Below are 13,797 nucleotides of genomic sequence, written 5' to 3'. Positions count from 1 at the left end.
ATCGATTGCTACCACCAATGTTTTTTCCCCTTTTGTTTTTTTGTTTGTTTTTTCCCAATAGCACCATCATCCATTGCTTTGGTCCAGGCGAAAGAAGTTACAAGATACAGTGTTGCTCTGGCTTGGCTGGAACCAGATAGACCCAACGGGGTGATCTTGGAGTATGAAGTCAAATATTATGAGAAGGTATTACTTGAATGGGCAAGCTTCCTTCTTCTTTTCCTTCCCTCCCTCCCCCTTCCCCTCCCTTCCTTCTTACCTTCTCTCCTTCCCTCCTTCCTTTATTTTTCTCTTTAGTTTTTAGCCAGTTATAAATCCAGAATACCAGGGAATCTCAAAACCAAATGCATTTTGTTCCCCGGTCGAATCCAGTTCTGAATGTTATGTATTAAGTTGGTTATATTGAAAAATAGGAAAAATACATTGTGTTCTAATATAACCATTTTTTCTTTCTAGTAATGGAAATCAAGATAACTAAGAGGTTCTTATATATAAGCCTTCTATCAGTGAGAGTGACTCATAAAAGTCGAAATAATGATCTGTTTAAGTAGATCACTGCTATTCAGAATCAAGGTGCGGGTTTTGATGACTTTTAATAGAAAATCAGGGAAGGAAAATTACATTTTTCAGCCTCTTAAAGTTATAGAAAGACATTATTTTTACAAATAACTTGTCTCTCTTAAAGGACAGAATTCTGAAGAGAGCGATTTGCATTCAAGATTGTCTAGAAAATGAACAATTGACTTCTCTTTCTTTTTAAAGATAATCACTTATTGGCTTCCTTATTAAAAGCAGAAAGGGGACAGGATTTATTTTTCACTGAAACCAGATTACAACATTTTTGACATTTTCTAGACGGAAAATAGAAAAAGATGAGAGACCTTCTTATGGTTATTTTTGTTAAATTGCTGGCTGTGGAGTGAGTAAAGCCACCAACCATCATCTGATTTCCTTTTTTAAAAAGAGCATAAGTAGAGATCTGCATATGGTCAGTGTCAACAGTGATCACACCCAAACTCCACATGTCCTTCAGTGTCCGAGATGTTACAGTGGTACTTCCAACATTGAAGAGAATAGGAGGTTTAGAGTTTATCAATCTCTATTTACTTTCAACTTCTAAGGACACTGGCTTGGTTCCTTTAATTATGTGCCTAGAGTAAGTGGGGATTTATTTTGCCACTTTCCCTAATTTTATCATCCCGTGATGCAGGATCAGAATGAGCGGAGCTACCGCATCGTCCGGACAGCTGCCAGGAACACGGACATCAAAGGCCTGAATCCTCTGACTTCCTATGTGTTCCATGTCCGAGCCAGGACAGCAGCTGGCTATGGAGATTTCAGTGAGCCACTGGAGGTCACGACCAACACAGGTACCAACTTCTGAGGCCCTTTTTACAGTCCAGGTGAAATCATAGTACAGTGAAATCTAAGGAGCCGTACCTAATTGCTGGTTAGGTGAACATTCTATTGGCAATGAACACGGTTTGAAATGACGATGTCTGTAACTTAGAAAAGCTCATGCTCTTTAGAGAAGAGTATTTTTCATATTACCTAACCCGTCTATGCATGTGATTAGAAAATGTTTTCTTCTTTTTCTTATTTTGAGTCTTCTATTGATCATAGAAAAATGGGATTGATAAGTGGACGAATTGAGAGTTGCATAGCTATCTTAAAGAAGGTAGGAAGTTTTCTCCCTGGGAACAGTAAAGAAGGGACCAAATTTATTTTCTTTTATTTATTTCTAGGAATCTGTTTAAATCAAGTCAGATCAGTTTGTTTGTTTTTTTTTTAAGACCCTTTGGACAAACATATCAACTCTCAGCATTGTGAGTTGGACTGATTGATTGACTTGAAAATGTTAACAAAGGACATGCCCATTGAATAATCGGTTTACATAAGATGGCTCCACCTTTCTAATTAACAAACTGAAACTGAGCTTACTGGATAAGGAGATAGTGGAGAAGAAGCTTCAACATCAGTTCTAGAAAGTAATTTTCTTCATGAATTATTAAATAAAGTAAGAATAAAAAAGCAGAAGAGGAAGTACTCTAGGATTGAATCTGATGGGGTTTGACATTTTGGGGGGCGGGTATTCCTGGAAGGCTTCAGGGAGGAAGTGGCTTCTGATCTGGTCAGTAATGAGCAGGTTTTGGATAGATTTGGGGCGGGGGATGTGGGTAGGTATTCAAAACTACTTGTCCTTTTTGAAATTTCCAAGTGTCTTTCTCACTAAGGAATGCATCCGATCATTCAATAAGAGTTAGGGCTGAAACTAGAAATGAAAAGAAGAAAAAGCAATGAGTGGTAATGTTTACCAGAGGATTTAGTAAGAGTCTTCTGGTTGAACTTCTTCATACAAATACATAAAAGACAAGTCTTCATCTCATTAAGGCTGTCTTAGAAATGCGGTCACATAAATACTTATCAAAGGGCAAAAGAGGCTGTGAGCCTTCCCAGTGGCTTCAGAAGGTTGATACTCGTGAAGCTCTAGCTCCTAGGACCTTCCCAGAGGTGATCCTTGTGTAACTGTCTTTGCCAGTGCCTTCCCGGATCATTGGAGATGGGGCCAACTCCACCGTCCTTCTGGTCTCAGTCTCAGGCAGTGTGGTGCTGGTGGTCATTCTCATCGCGGCTTTTGTCATCAGCAGGAGGTAAGCACTTAAGCCCCTCACTGCCCACCGGCCCCCATCCCAGTTTTTATGAGGGAGCTTTTTGTCTCCTCCCAGCAAAGCTGAGGCTTTTGATTAGCATCATAAACAGGGCATGTGCAGGGCCAGCTCCTTCCTCATGGCTTTGATCTCCCCACACCCCTACTGGAGCTGGGCTGGCCCCAGTGGCAGCCCTCCCTTCCAGAGAGTCCTGGAAAGACCCAGCTATTTCCTGGAAACCCAGCCGAAAAGCAAGCCCATGAGAGATTTCTAGATTCTCTAAGCTGTAAGGTGTTACATTTATACCTTTCTTAAGCTTGGACTTACTGCCAAAAGGCAAAAAAGAAGCCATATAAAACTTGGGTCCAAAATTTAAGCTCTGCCATTTGTCAGCTATTTAACTTAAACTCTTTGAATCTTTTTTTTTTTTTCCCCCTTTTATAAAGTAGGGATAGAGGATCTCAGAAGATCTGCCCCTAAGAGTTACTGACAGGAGAATTTTGATAGGTAAAGTAGCTAATCTAGCACACAGTAGGTGCTTCAACTTGAGTTTGGTTAATAATAATTGCAACCAAAGCAAATAATTGGGTGCTGCACTCAATCTTCTTTCAGGAGAGGCCATCACCATTTCTAGAGAGTTTCCATTAAGCACGCTGTGGACATGACATTGTTCTTGGAAATGAATCTAAAACAGCAGATTACTTAATTCTCTCAAAGTCTACAATCTAACCTGATAACTTGAAAACCAATCTAGAAAAGAAAGAGAGCAATAAAAATGGCTTGGCAGCCTATTTTTTTGAACTAGTTTTCCTTATTGTTGTTGTCCCCATCTGCTTATTAACACTAGTCAGAGGCTCCAGAGGAATGGGGTCAAGGAGGGACAGCCACTCATCTCCAGTGTGTGCCCACATCTAGGCTTCTCCAACCTTTACTCCCCTGTGCCATTAACTATTTCACAAGGTGGGGCTTTTGGCAAAAAAAGGGCAGAACCCGGGGACATCAAAATGATCCTCTTCAGTGTAAACCTTTTCCCATTACAGAAGAGGAACATGATACTCAGGAAGACGTAATACTTGTCTAGGGTCATGAGTTTCGCTCTGTGGGAGAGCTACTACTGGGCACCCAGTGGCCATTGCTCAGCTCCCTGGCCAGTGTCTGCTGTGTCCTCTCTCTCTGCCCCTCCTGTTGGTGATCTCATTGACGTCACAACAATGCCTCTGGCTCTTGCCACTGGCCTGAGTAAGCCATCAGGCTCTGTGCTCACTTTGTGGTACATTGTAATTAGGGTGATGACTGTATATCCTAATTTGCCGGGATGGTCTCAGTTGTCACACGTTATCTATTAATATCATGCCTCCCCACTCCCATGCTCCAAAATGTACTGGAATTATAGAAATGAATCTCAGTCGCTCTAATGCAGTATGCAGCAAGAGCTCATTGTGTGCATGCACCATCTACCTTTGTCATTGTGTTTGTTCTTTTTGGTGCAAAGTCTATCACTGTGTGTTTGATTAGAGCCGTGGGTTCCATCCTGAAGAAGGGAAATCCACCGTGAACCACTTCTGCCTATCGCTGGACTGCACACATAGAACATACATAGACATGCCCACTGCACCCTATATATTATTATAGCTCAGTCTTTGGAAACTCTAATTTGGCCTAAACAGAATTTGAATTTCAAATATTCTTTCCTTTTCTGGCATTTGATTTTGGAAGGCAATCAGGGATGGACCTCTTTCTTGTCCATTGCCTTTTGGTTTTGTGTACGTACACATGCTAGGCATTGCCTTTTGGTTTTGCGTGCATACACATGCTAGGCACATAGACACGGGAACGGGATGCAATCGTATATATCCATCTGATAGTGGGGGCAGGAGCAGGATGGGAGACTTTGTGGAAATTACATGGGCTTTTGTTTTCAGTATTATGTATTTCTGTGCCTGAAAATTTTACAGTATATATCAATAAAATTTTATCACGAAAGACGTTTAAAAGTCTAAAACTAGGAAAAAATTCTTAATTACCTGCAAGTCAAAATAATCTTTGGCTAAAATCCAGCACCACGTGATGCTTAGAACCATTTGAGGGAACACTCGTTTGCAGAAAGTGGGTCTCATGTTGTATCTCAACCTTCTCTTTGATGTTGAAGGGAAGCTTTGTCTACTTGTCCGGCTTTTCTTTAGAGTTACCTTTTTTTTTTTTTAAGTTACCTTAAATACACCAGTGAAACCAGAATAATTAGGAATAAATCACCTCATTATAAGTTTCTTTCGGGTGTTCCACTTTGACGAAAAGAAAGCAAAAGCCCAAGAAAATGTAACGCAGGGAGACGAGCTTATTAAAAGCTTGTAGCTATAGGAAATAGAATCGCACACTTGATGACTTAATTTTCTTTCTGCTTCTATTGATCACTTTATTCTTTAAGGCAGGATTGATAGGAGGATGCCTCGGATTTCCAATTATGAGTCCCCACCTTAGAGAATTGAGCCTGTCCAGTTACCCAGCGATGATTCTTGTCCCTTCTCCCCCATTAAAAAAAAAAATATCACTTCCCAAGGCTGATAAACAGTGCTTGGTGATTGGTCCTCAATGGATCACTTTTTAGAAAATGAAATGTCAACCCCTTGCCCTCCTATTGATTCTTCTTTAGTGTTGGCCATAAAGCTGTCATGGGAAAGGCTGCCTGGAGCCAGGTAGCTGACAGGCTTTGCCGCGGCTGATGCACACTCAGCTGATTCTTCTCTGCACGCTGGCTGTGTGCGCTGTCACATTGGACTACAGATGTTTAAATGTGACAAGAACAGGTGAAGAGAGAGGAGACAGGTAGTGCAGACAGAAGTCTGGTCCCTGCTTTGAGTGCGAGTACAAATGAAAGGTGGTAAACGGCACCCCAAATAATCTTGCCAACTCTCTGGGAAGGCAACAAATGGAACACTCTGGGCTGGAAAATGATAGGGCTGCTTCTCACCCTGTGGAGCCACAGAAGGTTGAGACAGAGGGATCCCTTATCAGATGATTCCCCTCCAACTGAATCTCACCAGGGAATGGAGTGTGAGTTTTTTTTTTCTTTTCAGAAGTAGAGGACAGGGACCCACACAGTGAGAAAAGTTTCAACCCTCCTGATTACCTCAAAGAAAAATCTGTCTGCTGCTAATTTGTCATTTAGGAAAGAGGAAACGGCCTCAGGCTCACAGCTGGTATCTTGCTAGATTTTTTTTTTTTTGATAGCAATTCTTTCATTTATTTCATTATATCTTCTTTATACTGAAAAGCCTGAGCTAAATTTAGGCAAGCCACGGTAATCTCCATTTTTTTCAATGAGAAAAAAGCTTTTTCCTTTTGGCCAACTTGGATGTGTTGTAAACATTTGGGGATCTCAGTGAAAGAATCCAACTCCCACATTTATAAATTTTATTTATATATTTAAAATGAAATACAAAGTAAGTTGACTTAAGACCCATTATATGTTTTTACCACCCACATTATGTTAGGCAAATTCACTTACTATTTTTTTTTTTTTTTTGAGAGAGCGAGAACAAGAGCAGGGGGAGGGGCAGAGGGAGAAGCAGACTCCCCCACTGAGCAGGGAGCCCGATGTGGGGCTCGATCCCAGGATCCTGAGATCGTGACCTGAGCCGAAGGCAGACGCTTAACCACCTGAGCCACCCAGGCGCTCCAACAAATTCACTTACTTTTTTTTTTTTTTACAAGCATCTACAATCAGTGTGCTCCTTCATCCCTTGACGTGTAATTCAGCTTTCTGGGCACACAATTGTACTTGCTATTGGGTTGTTCAAGTGTCACACCCCTTGTACTTACGTGATGCTGTCCCTAGAAAGTTAATCCCAAACCATGTCTGTACATTCTCTCAGTAGCATATGGCACCACGTCCCCATACTCCTGTAAGTATCTATCTGTGGTCTCCACTGTGTAACCACTTTATTGCTTTTTAAAGTGATTTTGAAAGGACTGTTAACAGCGACATCATAAAATGCAATGATAAGGTCATAACCTCCAGGACTAATGAACGAATGCGTTACATTTCCCTGGTCCCCAGGTTGTCCCAAATGCGATTAATCCCGGTTGCTTGAGTCCAGTGTGTCTTCCCCAAATACTATTCTATTGTGCGAGAAAAACTTTTGAAAGGACTAGAACATAAGACGAGTCTCTCATTTCTAAAGCACAGTTTGGTGATGAGAGACAAATATTGCCTGAAAACCAGGCATAGAGGATTGCTACTGGGTTTTTGTTATGTCCGTTTATGTTAGGGTACAATTGTACCCATTTTACTCGAATTAAAGAAAAAGAAGTGAATTGATTTTAAGGAAAAAAAAAATGAGGTGGTTGTGGTAAAATTTGTGAAGAAGGACACAAAAGACCCCGGTTCAGGGAACTACCTCATTCTCACACTGGTACCTTCTATACCGGGGACCTGGAGAGCAGGTTAAACAATGACCTAAACCAAGGTCACACAGCTAGTTAGTTGCCTGATCGGGACAGAAAGCCCAACTTTCCTGACTTCCAATACTGGCACAGATGATTCTAATGTCTTCTGAACTGAAAAAACGGATCTATATCGAAAGTCCACACTGACCATACTAGCGGACCAAAATTTCAGGAGTCTCCTCGGTGCCATTGGTAGCCTTGATAATCTGTGAATTGCCATGCCAATCGAATGCACACTGTAAAGTCAGACTTTGTGAGTTGGTTTTGTCTTCGTCTGAAGCTAAGCTTTTCCACTTTGGAGCTAACTGTTCATGTAATGCGAAAACAGTTACCATTCAGTCTGTATCCATCTTCCCTGGTGTCCTAATTGGAATATTATGATCACATCAGAATGAATACACTCCAATGTTAGCCTAAATTGGCTCCGATGAAGTCATGTGAATTCATACAATTAGGGGGCAGATGGTACTGCGGGAACATTTCTAAACAACTTGCGTGCAATTGTATGGTTCAGTTCCACCCATTTCAAAATGTTGCTCGTGAAGAACATTTAGACATCATTTGGTGCAAGAACAATGACAGCTTAAGGAAGGGGAAAAGAAGGATGGCTTCTATGAATCTTCACGGGTGATGCCATTAAACGCTGGAAAGGGTCCTCCTGGAGCCGTGCTAGTTATTACATTGCTTTATCTTCTTTAATCTGCACTTTAGCTGAATAAATTACTTACCTTTTACTAATTAGTTTTGGAACAGTGAACCACATCAATCAAATCCATCTACTTGATCAAGGAAAGTTAGTATTTTAATAAAAGCGGGGTTTGTGCTGGGCCCCTGCCACGCTCCCCCTCCAGTGTTTTGTTTGTGTTTTTGAATAGTCAAGGTGCCAGAAGGACACATTGTTTGGGAGGGCAGCGCTCAGGGCTCACGCTGTTCCTCCACAATGCCTGCTAATACCCTGATTCCATCCCCCTCTGACCCAAGCTGGGGAGGGCTCAGCTCCCACTCACAGCTTCACCTGCAGGGGAGGCTCCTCCCTCTCACTCCTGCAGATGAACGGTCCCTTGCTTCCTTCTGGAGCATTCACTAACAAACCATTCCCCTCCCACCCTGTTTTAATCAGCTTGCCCTCGAGTCCCAGTAATTAGAAAATCTTCCACAAAGGTTTCCTTCTGCCATTCAGGTGATCCGCCCGTGGAGGTCAATTTAGAATTAGCCCTCCTTTAGGCCGTGTGGCGTCCTCCAGCCTGGCTGACCAGCTTCAATGGGCTTTCTTTCTTGGGACAATAACGGACGCATTGTCCTCCCCTGAGCCAAGGAGAGAAAGGGTCATCAGGTGACAAAGGTAGAGCGGAGCTTAGGCATTTTAGTTTCCAATGTCTTCTGAAAAAGCTAATAGGCTACCATTAGCGTTTCAACAGTGATTCCTTGTGTTTCTTTTCTAGCATTTTCTGTACTCCTGGAGGGTCCTCTCCCCCAAGTAACACTGCAAGTCAAGAAGTTTCTTTAAAAATAACACCTTCACCTCGTGTTTAATTCCTCCTCCTGTGTTTAGAAGTCTGAGGAGGGGATGGGCGTGTCGGCCCAATGGTTAATGATCCCTGCCATTTTGCATTTCCTCTGGCTTCACGCATATTTAATGGATGACAGATAACTGCCCTCCTGGGCAGCTGGAGGCCGGAGGCCCTGGTTTCTATTGGTATATTACAGGGTCTTTGACAAACTGGATGGCATTTTAAAGTTGGTACCAAAGCTCTCCTGCTCAATGCATTGTTTCGCTTCTCTAAAGGAGAGACATTCAAATCAGTATTGGAGATCTAAAGTGGTTCAAGAGATATACTTGTAATTTTAGATAATGCTTTTAGGAGCTCTGATAAGATACAATCGCTCAGGCTGGCAGGACCCTATCACACCCCTGGGACCCAGCCACGCGTTTCCCTGACATAAAATCTTGTTTTCATAGTTCCTGACCTTACACTCTTATATTTCCTTTACAAGGGGAAGGGGATGGGGAGGGGTGGAGGGGACTACATCTTTCAGACAAAGGTTTGGTTTCAGGATATTTCAACGTGTTTCGTTTCTTTGATGAACCAGTGGATTCTGAAAGCAGCGGCATCCAGTTTAAGTTGATTCAGTGATATAAAATGTAGTATTACTTATAATAATCTCATCAGAGATCTTGGTGTAAGTTCATCTGTACTATGAGAGGCATGTGAGATCGCGAGCAGATCGGGGCAGGCGCACTCCTCTCCTTGCTAAGAGTGTCGTGGGGCAGCCGCGGGCCCCCTGCCTCACATGTACGGTGGAACTGAGTGTGTGTCTGTCTGCCTACTTCCCTGGGCTTGCTGGGAAGATGTAGTTAAATAAAAGACAGGATGGCTCTTTAAAAAGTTAAAAGCAAAGTAAAAAAGGCAAGCTATTATTTGGGACTGCATTCCACACACTTGGCGGTTAACTCGAATGACTGAATCACAACCAAGCTGGTTCCTGCTTCGTAAACAGTCGGGGGAGGGCACGATAATGTGTCCAGAGCACCTTGGAAAGTTAAATGCAGTGTGAAAGTGCAAGGTATTATTACTTGTGGGGCAATGATACCCATGGAGGGTCATCTGCAGACAGTCCGGTGGGATGTGGGTATGGCGCTGGGGCTCCTCTCTGGTCGCCCCTAACGGCCCCGTCCGCTTCTCTGCTGTTCTCTCTTCTACACGATCATCCCACCCTTCTCTGCTTGTTCGGAGTTCAGGGGTTCAGGTTTCCAGAATCTGATGGGGCCGCACTGTCAAGATGCTCTGTGGCCTGGAGGGGATCTTGGGTCAGCTTCCTCATCTGCAAGAGTCTTGGTTTACCTCATCTGTGAAGCTCCTAAAAAACACGAGAGGAATGCCAATGTGAACTTTACATTTTGGACAGAAACATAAATGTACACATTTTATTCACTTATTTGGCCCCATCTTCCTAAACTTTAGAAAGCTGTAGTACCAACTGAGTTGATTTTTCGATTCACGTATATATATGCATCAAGATTATTGATTTAAGATTTATATATATTCAAGATTTCTGATTCCCAAGACTCTTACAATACCCAAATCTCATTTCTTTCCTTTTTTTTCTCCAGAGAGGGTGAGGGACAGAGGGAGAGGCAGAGAGAGATCTTTTTTTTTTTTTTAAAGATTTTATTTATTTACTCGAGACGCAGGGATACAGAGAGAGAGAGAGAGAGAACGAGCAGGGGGAGAGGCAGAGGAAGAAGCAGGCTCCCCGCTGAGCCAGGAGCCGGACATGGGGCTCGACCCCAGGACCCTGGGATCATGACCCGAGCCGAAGGCAGATGCTTAACCATCTGAGCCACCCAGGCACCCCAGCAGAGAGAGAATCTTAAGCAGACTCCTCAGTGAGCATGGAACCTGACAACAGGCTCGATCTCACAACCCCGAGATCATGACCTGAGACGAAATCAGGAGTCGAACGCGCTTAGCCAACTCAGCCATCCAGGCGTGCGCCCCGCCCCTCCACCCAAATCTCATTTCTTTATGACATTTAGAACAGAATGCCAATGGTGAGACCATACACCATTTCTTTGGAAAGAGAATTCAGCTACAAATGGAAACTTCTCATTTTTACTCTTGCAAGTTTTCTGCGAACTCTTAAGGAACGTAATCCAGTAAAAAGCAAATATTTACCTTTTAAATTTTCATTAATAATTTAGGAGTTTGTAAACAGCAGCTGAAACCAATAACCACAAAACTATTGTTTTAAGAATATCATCTAGGGCGCCTGGGTGGCTCAGTTGGTTGGGCGACTGCCTTCGGCTCAGGTCATGATCCTGGAGTCCCGGGATCGAGTCCCGCATCGGGCTCCCTGCTCGGCGGGGAGTCTGCTTCTCCCTCTGACCCTCCTCCCTCTCATGCTCTCTGTCTCTCATTCTCTCTCTCTCTCAAATAAATAAATAAAATCTTTAAAAAAAAAAGAATATCATCTAATAGGATAATGAGTCTTTTGTGGTAGTGGTTACTGTGGTTAGAGCAACAGGACTGTTACCTATCAATACCAGGAAGTGAATACTGTTGCCATTTGATTTCTGCAGAATTCACCCATGGAAACTTACTTTAATTCAGAATATGTATGGGAAAATTAGCCAGTCCGTCTTCAGTAAGATAAATTTATTCTTGAGATTTGAAATTACGTTACAAAATACTTGCTTTATCACCTCAGTTTAGTATTGTGGTTAAGAGCAGAGACCCTGGGTTCTGACCACTTGTGCTTGAAACATTCGCCACCAAAGTGACAGTTATTCACCTTATTATTTTATTTCCCATAAATCTCAGTTTACTCATCTGTGAAATGTGCACAGTGTATTTGCCTGACTTATAATATGGTAGCAAAGAACTTAAGGCATACAACTTTTGAAAATAATTGTGTGGTATTTTTTTTTAATTTTTAATAGACGGAGTAAATACAGTAAAGCTAAACAAGAAGCAGATGAAGAGAAACATTTGAATCAAGGTACAAAAATTGGATTAAAAATAATTTTATTTTTAGAGCATGTCTCATGTTTTCAGTTTAGAAATGCCTAAATTAAATTCATGTGACTATTAATATTATAGTCCTCCCATGGAATTTTCTAAATAGTGGACTTAAGGGTATCCAACCAAAATAAGTGATTTGGGATTGTTTCAAGTGAGACTAAAGATGGGGGTTGGGGAAACTCCTTTAGAGTCTTCTTTTCCCTTATTTTATTCTCCACCCTGAAAAGTATTGGTCTTGCTGGCTCATTTTTGTAGGTCGGTGACAAGGCTTTACAGGTCAGTTTTTCTTGTGTTACAAGATAAAATTTGGGTGGAAGAAAAGAACTTCCAGGAATAAACAATAATTGCTCCAACCCCAAGAATATTTGCTATGGCATTCAGGACTCCTAATATTTCTTCAGTGTACTCTGGTTATTTGGGGGTCAAAGAAAATATTTGAGAACCAGCCCTAGAAGACTTGAGCAAGATAGAAGACTCTTAAATGGACAGTGGTTGATGCCTCTCCTAGAGCATCATCTGGTAGAACCTTCTGAGATGGTGGCGGTCTCTGTCTGCATCATCCAGTACACTAGCCAAGAGCCACATGCACAATTATTTGAAAAGTAGCAAGTGTGAATGAGAAAGTGAATTTTAAATTTATTTAATTTTAACTAACTGATACTTAAATAGCAACTTATGGGTAATAGCTACCCTATTGGACAGCACAGGGAGATAGAAGGAAGAGAGAGACCAGGGGTAGGAAGAATCATCTTGAGAAAGAGTTTCTTGGCTACAGCATATAAAGTGATAAAGGATATGGGATATCTGACAACCTTCCATTTATTCACCTTGTTTTCTTTTCAAAACCATATTTTTAAAATTTGCATGTGGTATATATTTTTAAAAACAAATGACTTTTTTTTTTTTTTTTTTTGAGATGAGGAGAAGACTGACAGTTCTGGAAAATCAGGGATTAGGTCAACTAGTGCCCTGTACCCTCTCTGTGCCCCAAAGCCCTAGGAGCTCTAGTAGGGAAAGGAGAGTTCCCAGTAATTACTAATGCTTCTTGTCCCAGACATCTCTGGGCTCAGAGCTCACATTCTGAATTTAGGCTGCAAGTTGACTGTGGCATTTGGCTGAATTACACTTCCTGGTATTCAAACCATTCACAATGAGGCAACAACATTTTCTTCAGCTGAATCTGCCAGATGAACTTCAATGTCTTTACTAATAGCACCTTCTTTTTAAAGCAGAATAAAAGTGCAGATCCAATACAGAGTTTATATTCTCCAGTCAGCTAGCTGGTTTTATCCCTCTTGTCTATTTTAACCTAGCTTTAATCTTCATTTGTTAATTACTGGTCACATGCTTAATTGGTCCAGATATTGGGCAAAATGGGGCACCATGTAGACATGGCCAGTTCAGAAAGAAAGTTCCAGTTATCTTCCCAAGAAAAGATAGCTGGAGATGGTGGGTAGGAAATGAGCAACTGATCTGGACAAACGGTATTCAGCCAACACCTTCCCAGTTTTCTTGTAGAGACTCTCTTTTCCTCCATGGGATGGGCTGTTTCTCAGATTTCATCCTTGAAGTGTGAAGACATTCCAGGAAGTCAGTAGATCTGTAGCCTCTTAAGTAGCTAACAATTCTTTGTTCACCCACTAATGAAAACCAGAGCAAGAACTTAAACATTTTCGTATGTCTATGCTAAGTATTTTTGTCATGCCAAGAACACTTTTTGTACTGAGTATTTTTAGACGTGGACAACTTAAGTTTATTGGTGGTTTTTGAGAAGTGTTCAGCCATCCTATCACATGTTTATTGCTTAGGTGTTAGAACTTACGTGGATCCCTTTACATATGAAGATCCCAACCAAGCGGTTCGAGAATTTGCCAAAGAAATCGACGCGTCCTGCATTAAGATTGAAAAAGTCATAGGAGTTGGTAAGTATCTGAATGTCTCTCGATTAAGCCTATTTTCTTTGTAGATATTAACTGTACATATGTAGATTATACAAATGTGTATGAATGTATTGTATATATGTGTATATATGTAAATATCGGTGTACATAAAATTTCCTTGATCTATGTAAAACATTAACACAGTGCCCAGCATATAAGAAGCACTCAACAAATGTTAGCTATTACTCTTTCATCTTGAATGTGCTTCTGGTCCATAGTTGATTCATTTTCTCTCCCAAA

The 13,797-nt window shown here is 41.6% G+C and overlaps 1 protein-coding gene across 6 annotated transcripts in view; it reads left to right on the top strand.

The window, feature by feature from the left end:
• Positions 1–13,797, top strand: part of EPHA4 (EPH receptor A4) — a 145,518-nt gene that overhangs the window by 109,490 nt on the left and 22,231 nt on the right. For 3 of the 6 annotated variants that reach the window (XM_045867892.3, XM_064587134.1, XM_054505998.2), the window contains exons 6-10: positions 62–186; positions 1,211–1,370; positions 2,540–2,651; positions 11,536–11,594; positions 13,426–13,539. In XM_045867892.3, coding sequence (XP_045723848.1) covers positions 62–186; positions 1,211–1,370; positions 2,540–2,651; positions 11,536–11,594; positions 13,426–13,539 — 570 coding nt within the window. Of the gene's footprint in view, positions 1–61; positions 187–1,210; positions 1,371–2,539; positions 2,652–11,535; positions 11,595–13,425; positions 13,540–13,797 lie in introns of those variants that run through there. The other 3 variants (XM_064587136.1, XM_064587138.1, XM_064587137.1) reach the window with 2 other exon arrangements.

This window comes from Mirounga angustirostris, unplaced genomic scaffold (genome assembly GCF_029215605.1).
Source record: "Mirounga angustirostris isolate CCGP_5_RB_7025 unplaced genomic scaffold, mMirAng1.0.hap1 SCAF_3, whole genome shotgun sequence".
NCBI classification, from domain to species: Eukaryota; Metazoa; Chordata; class Mammalia; order Carnivora; family Phocidae; genus Mirounga; species Mirounga angustirostris.
This window is presented reverse-complemented; position numbering and strand designations above follow the sequence as displayed.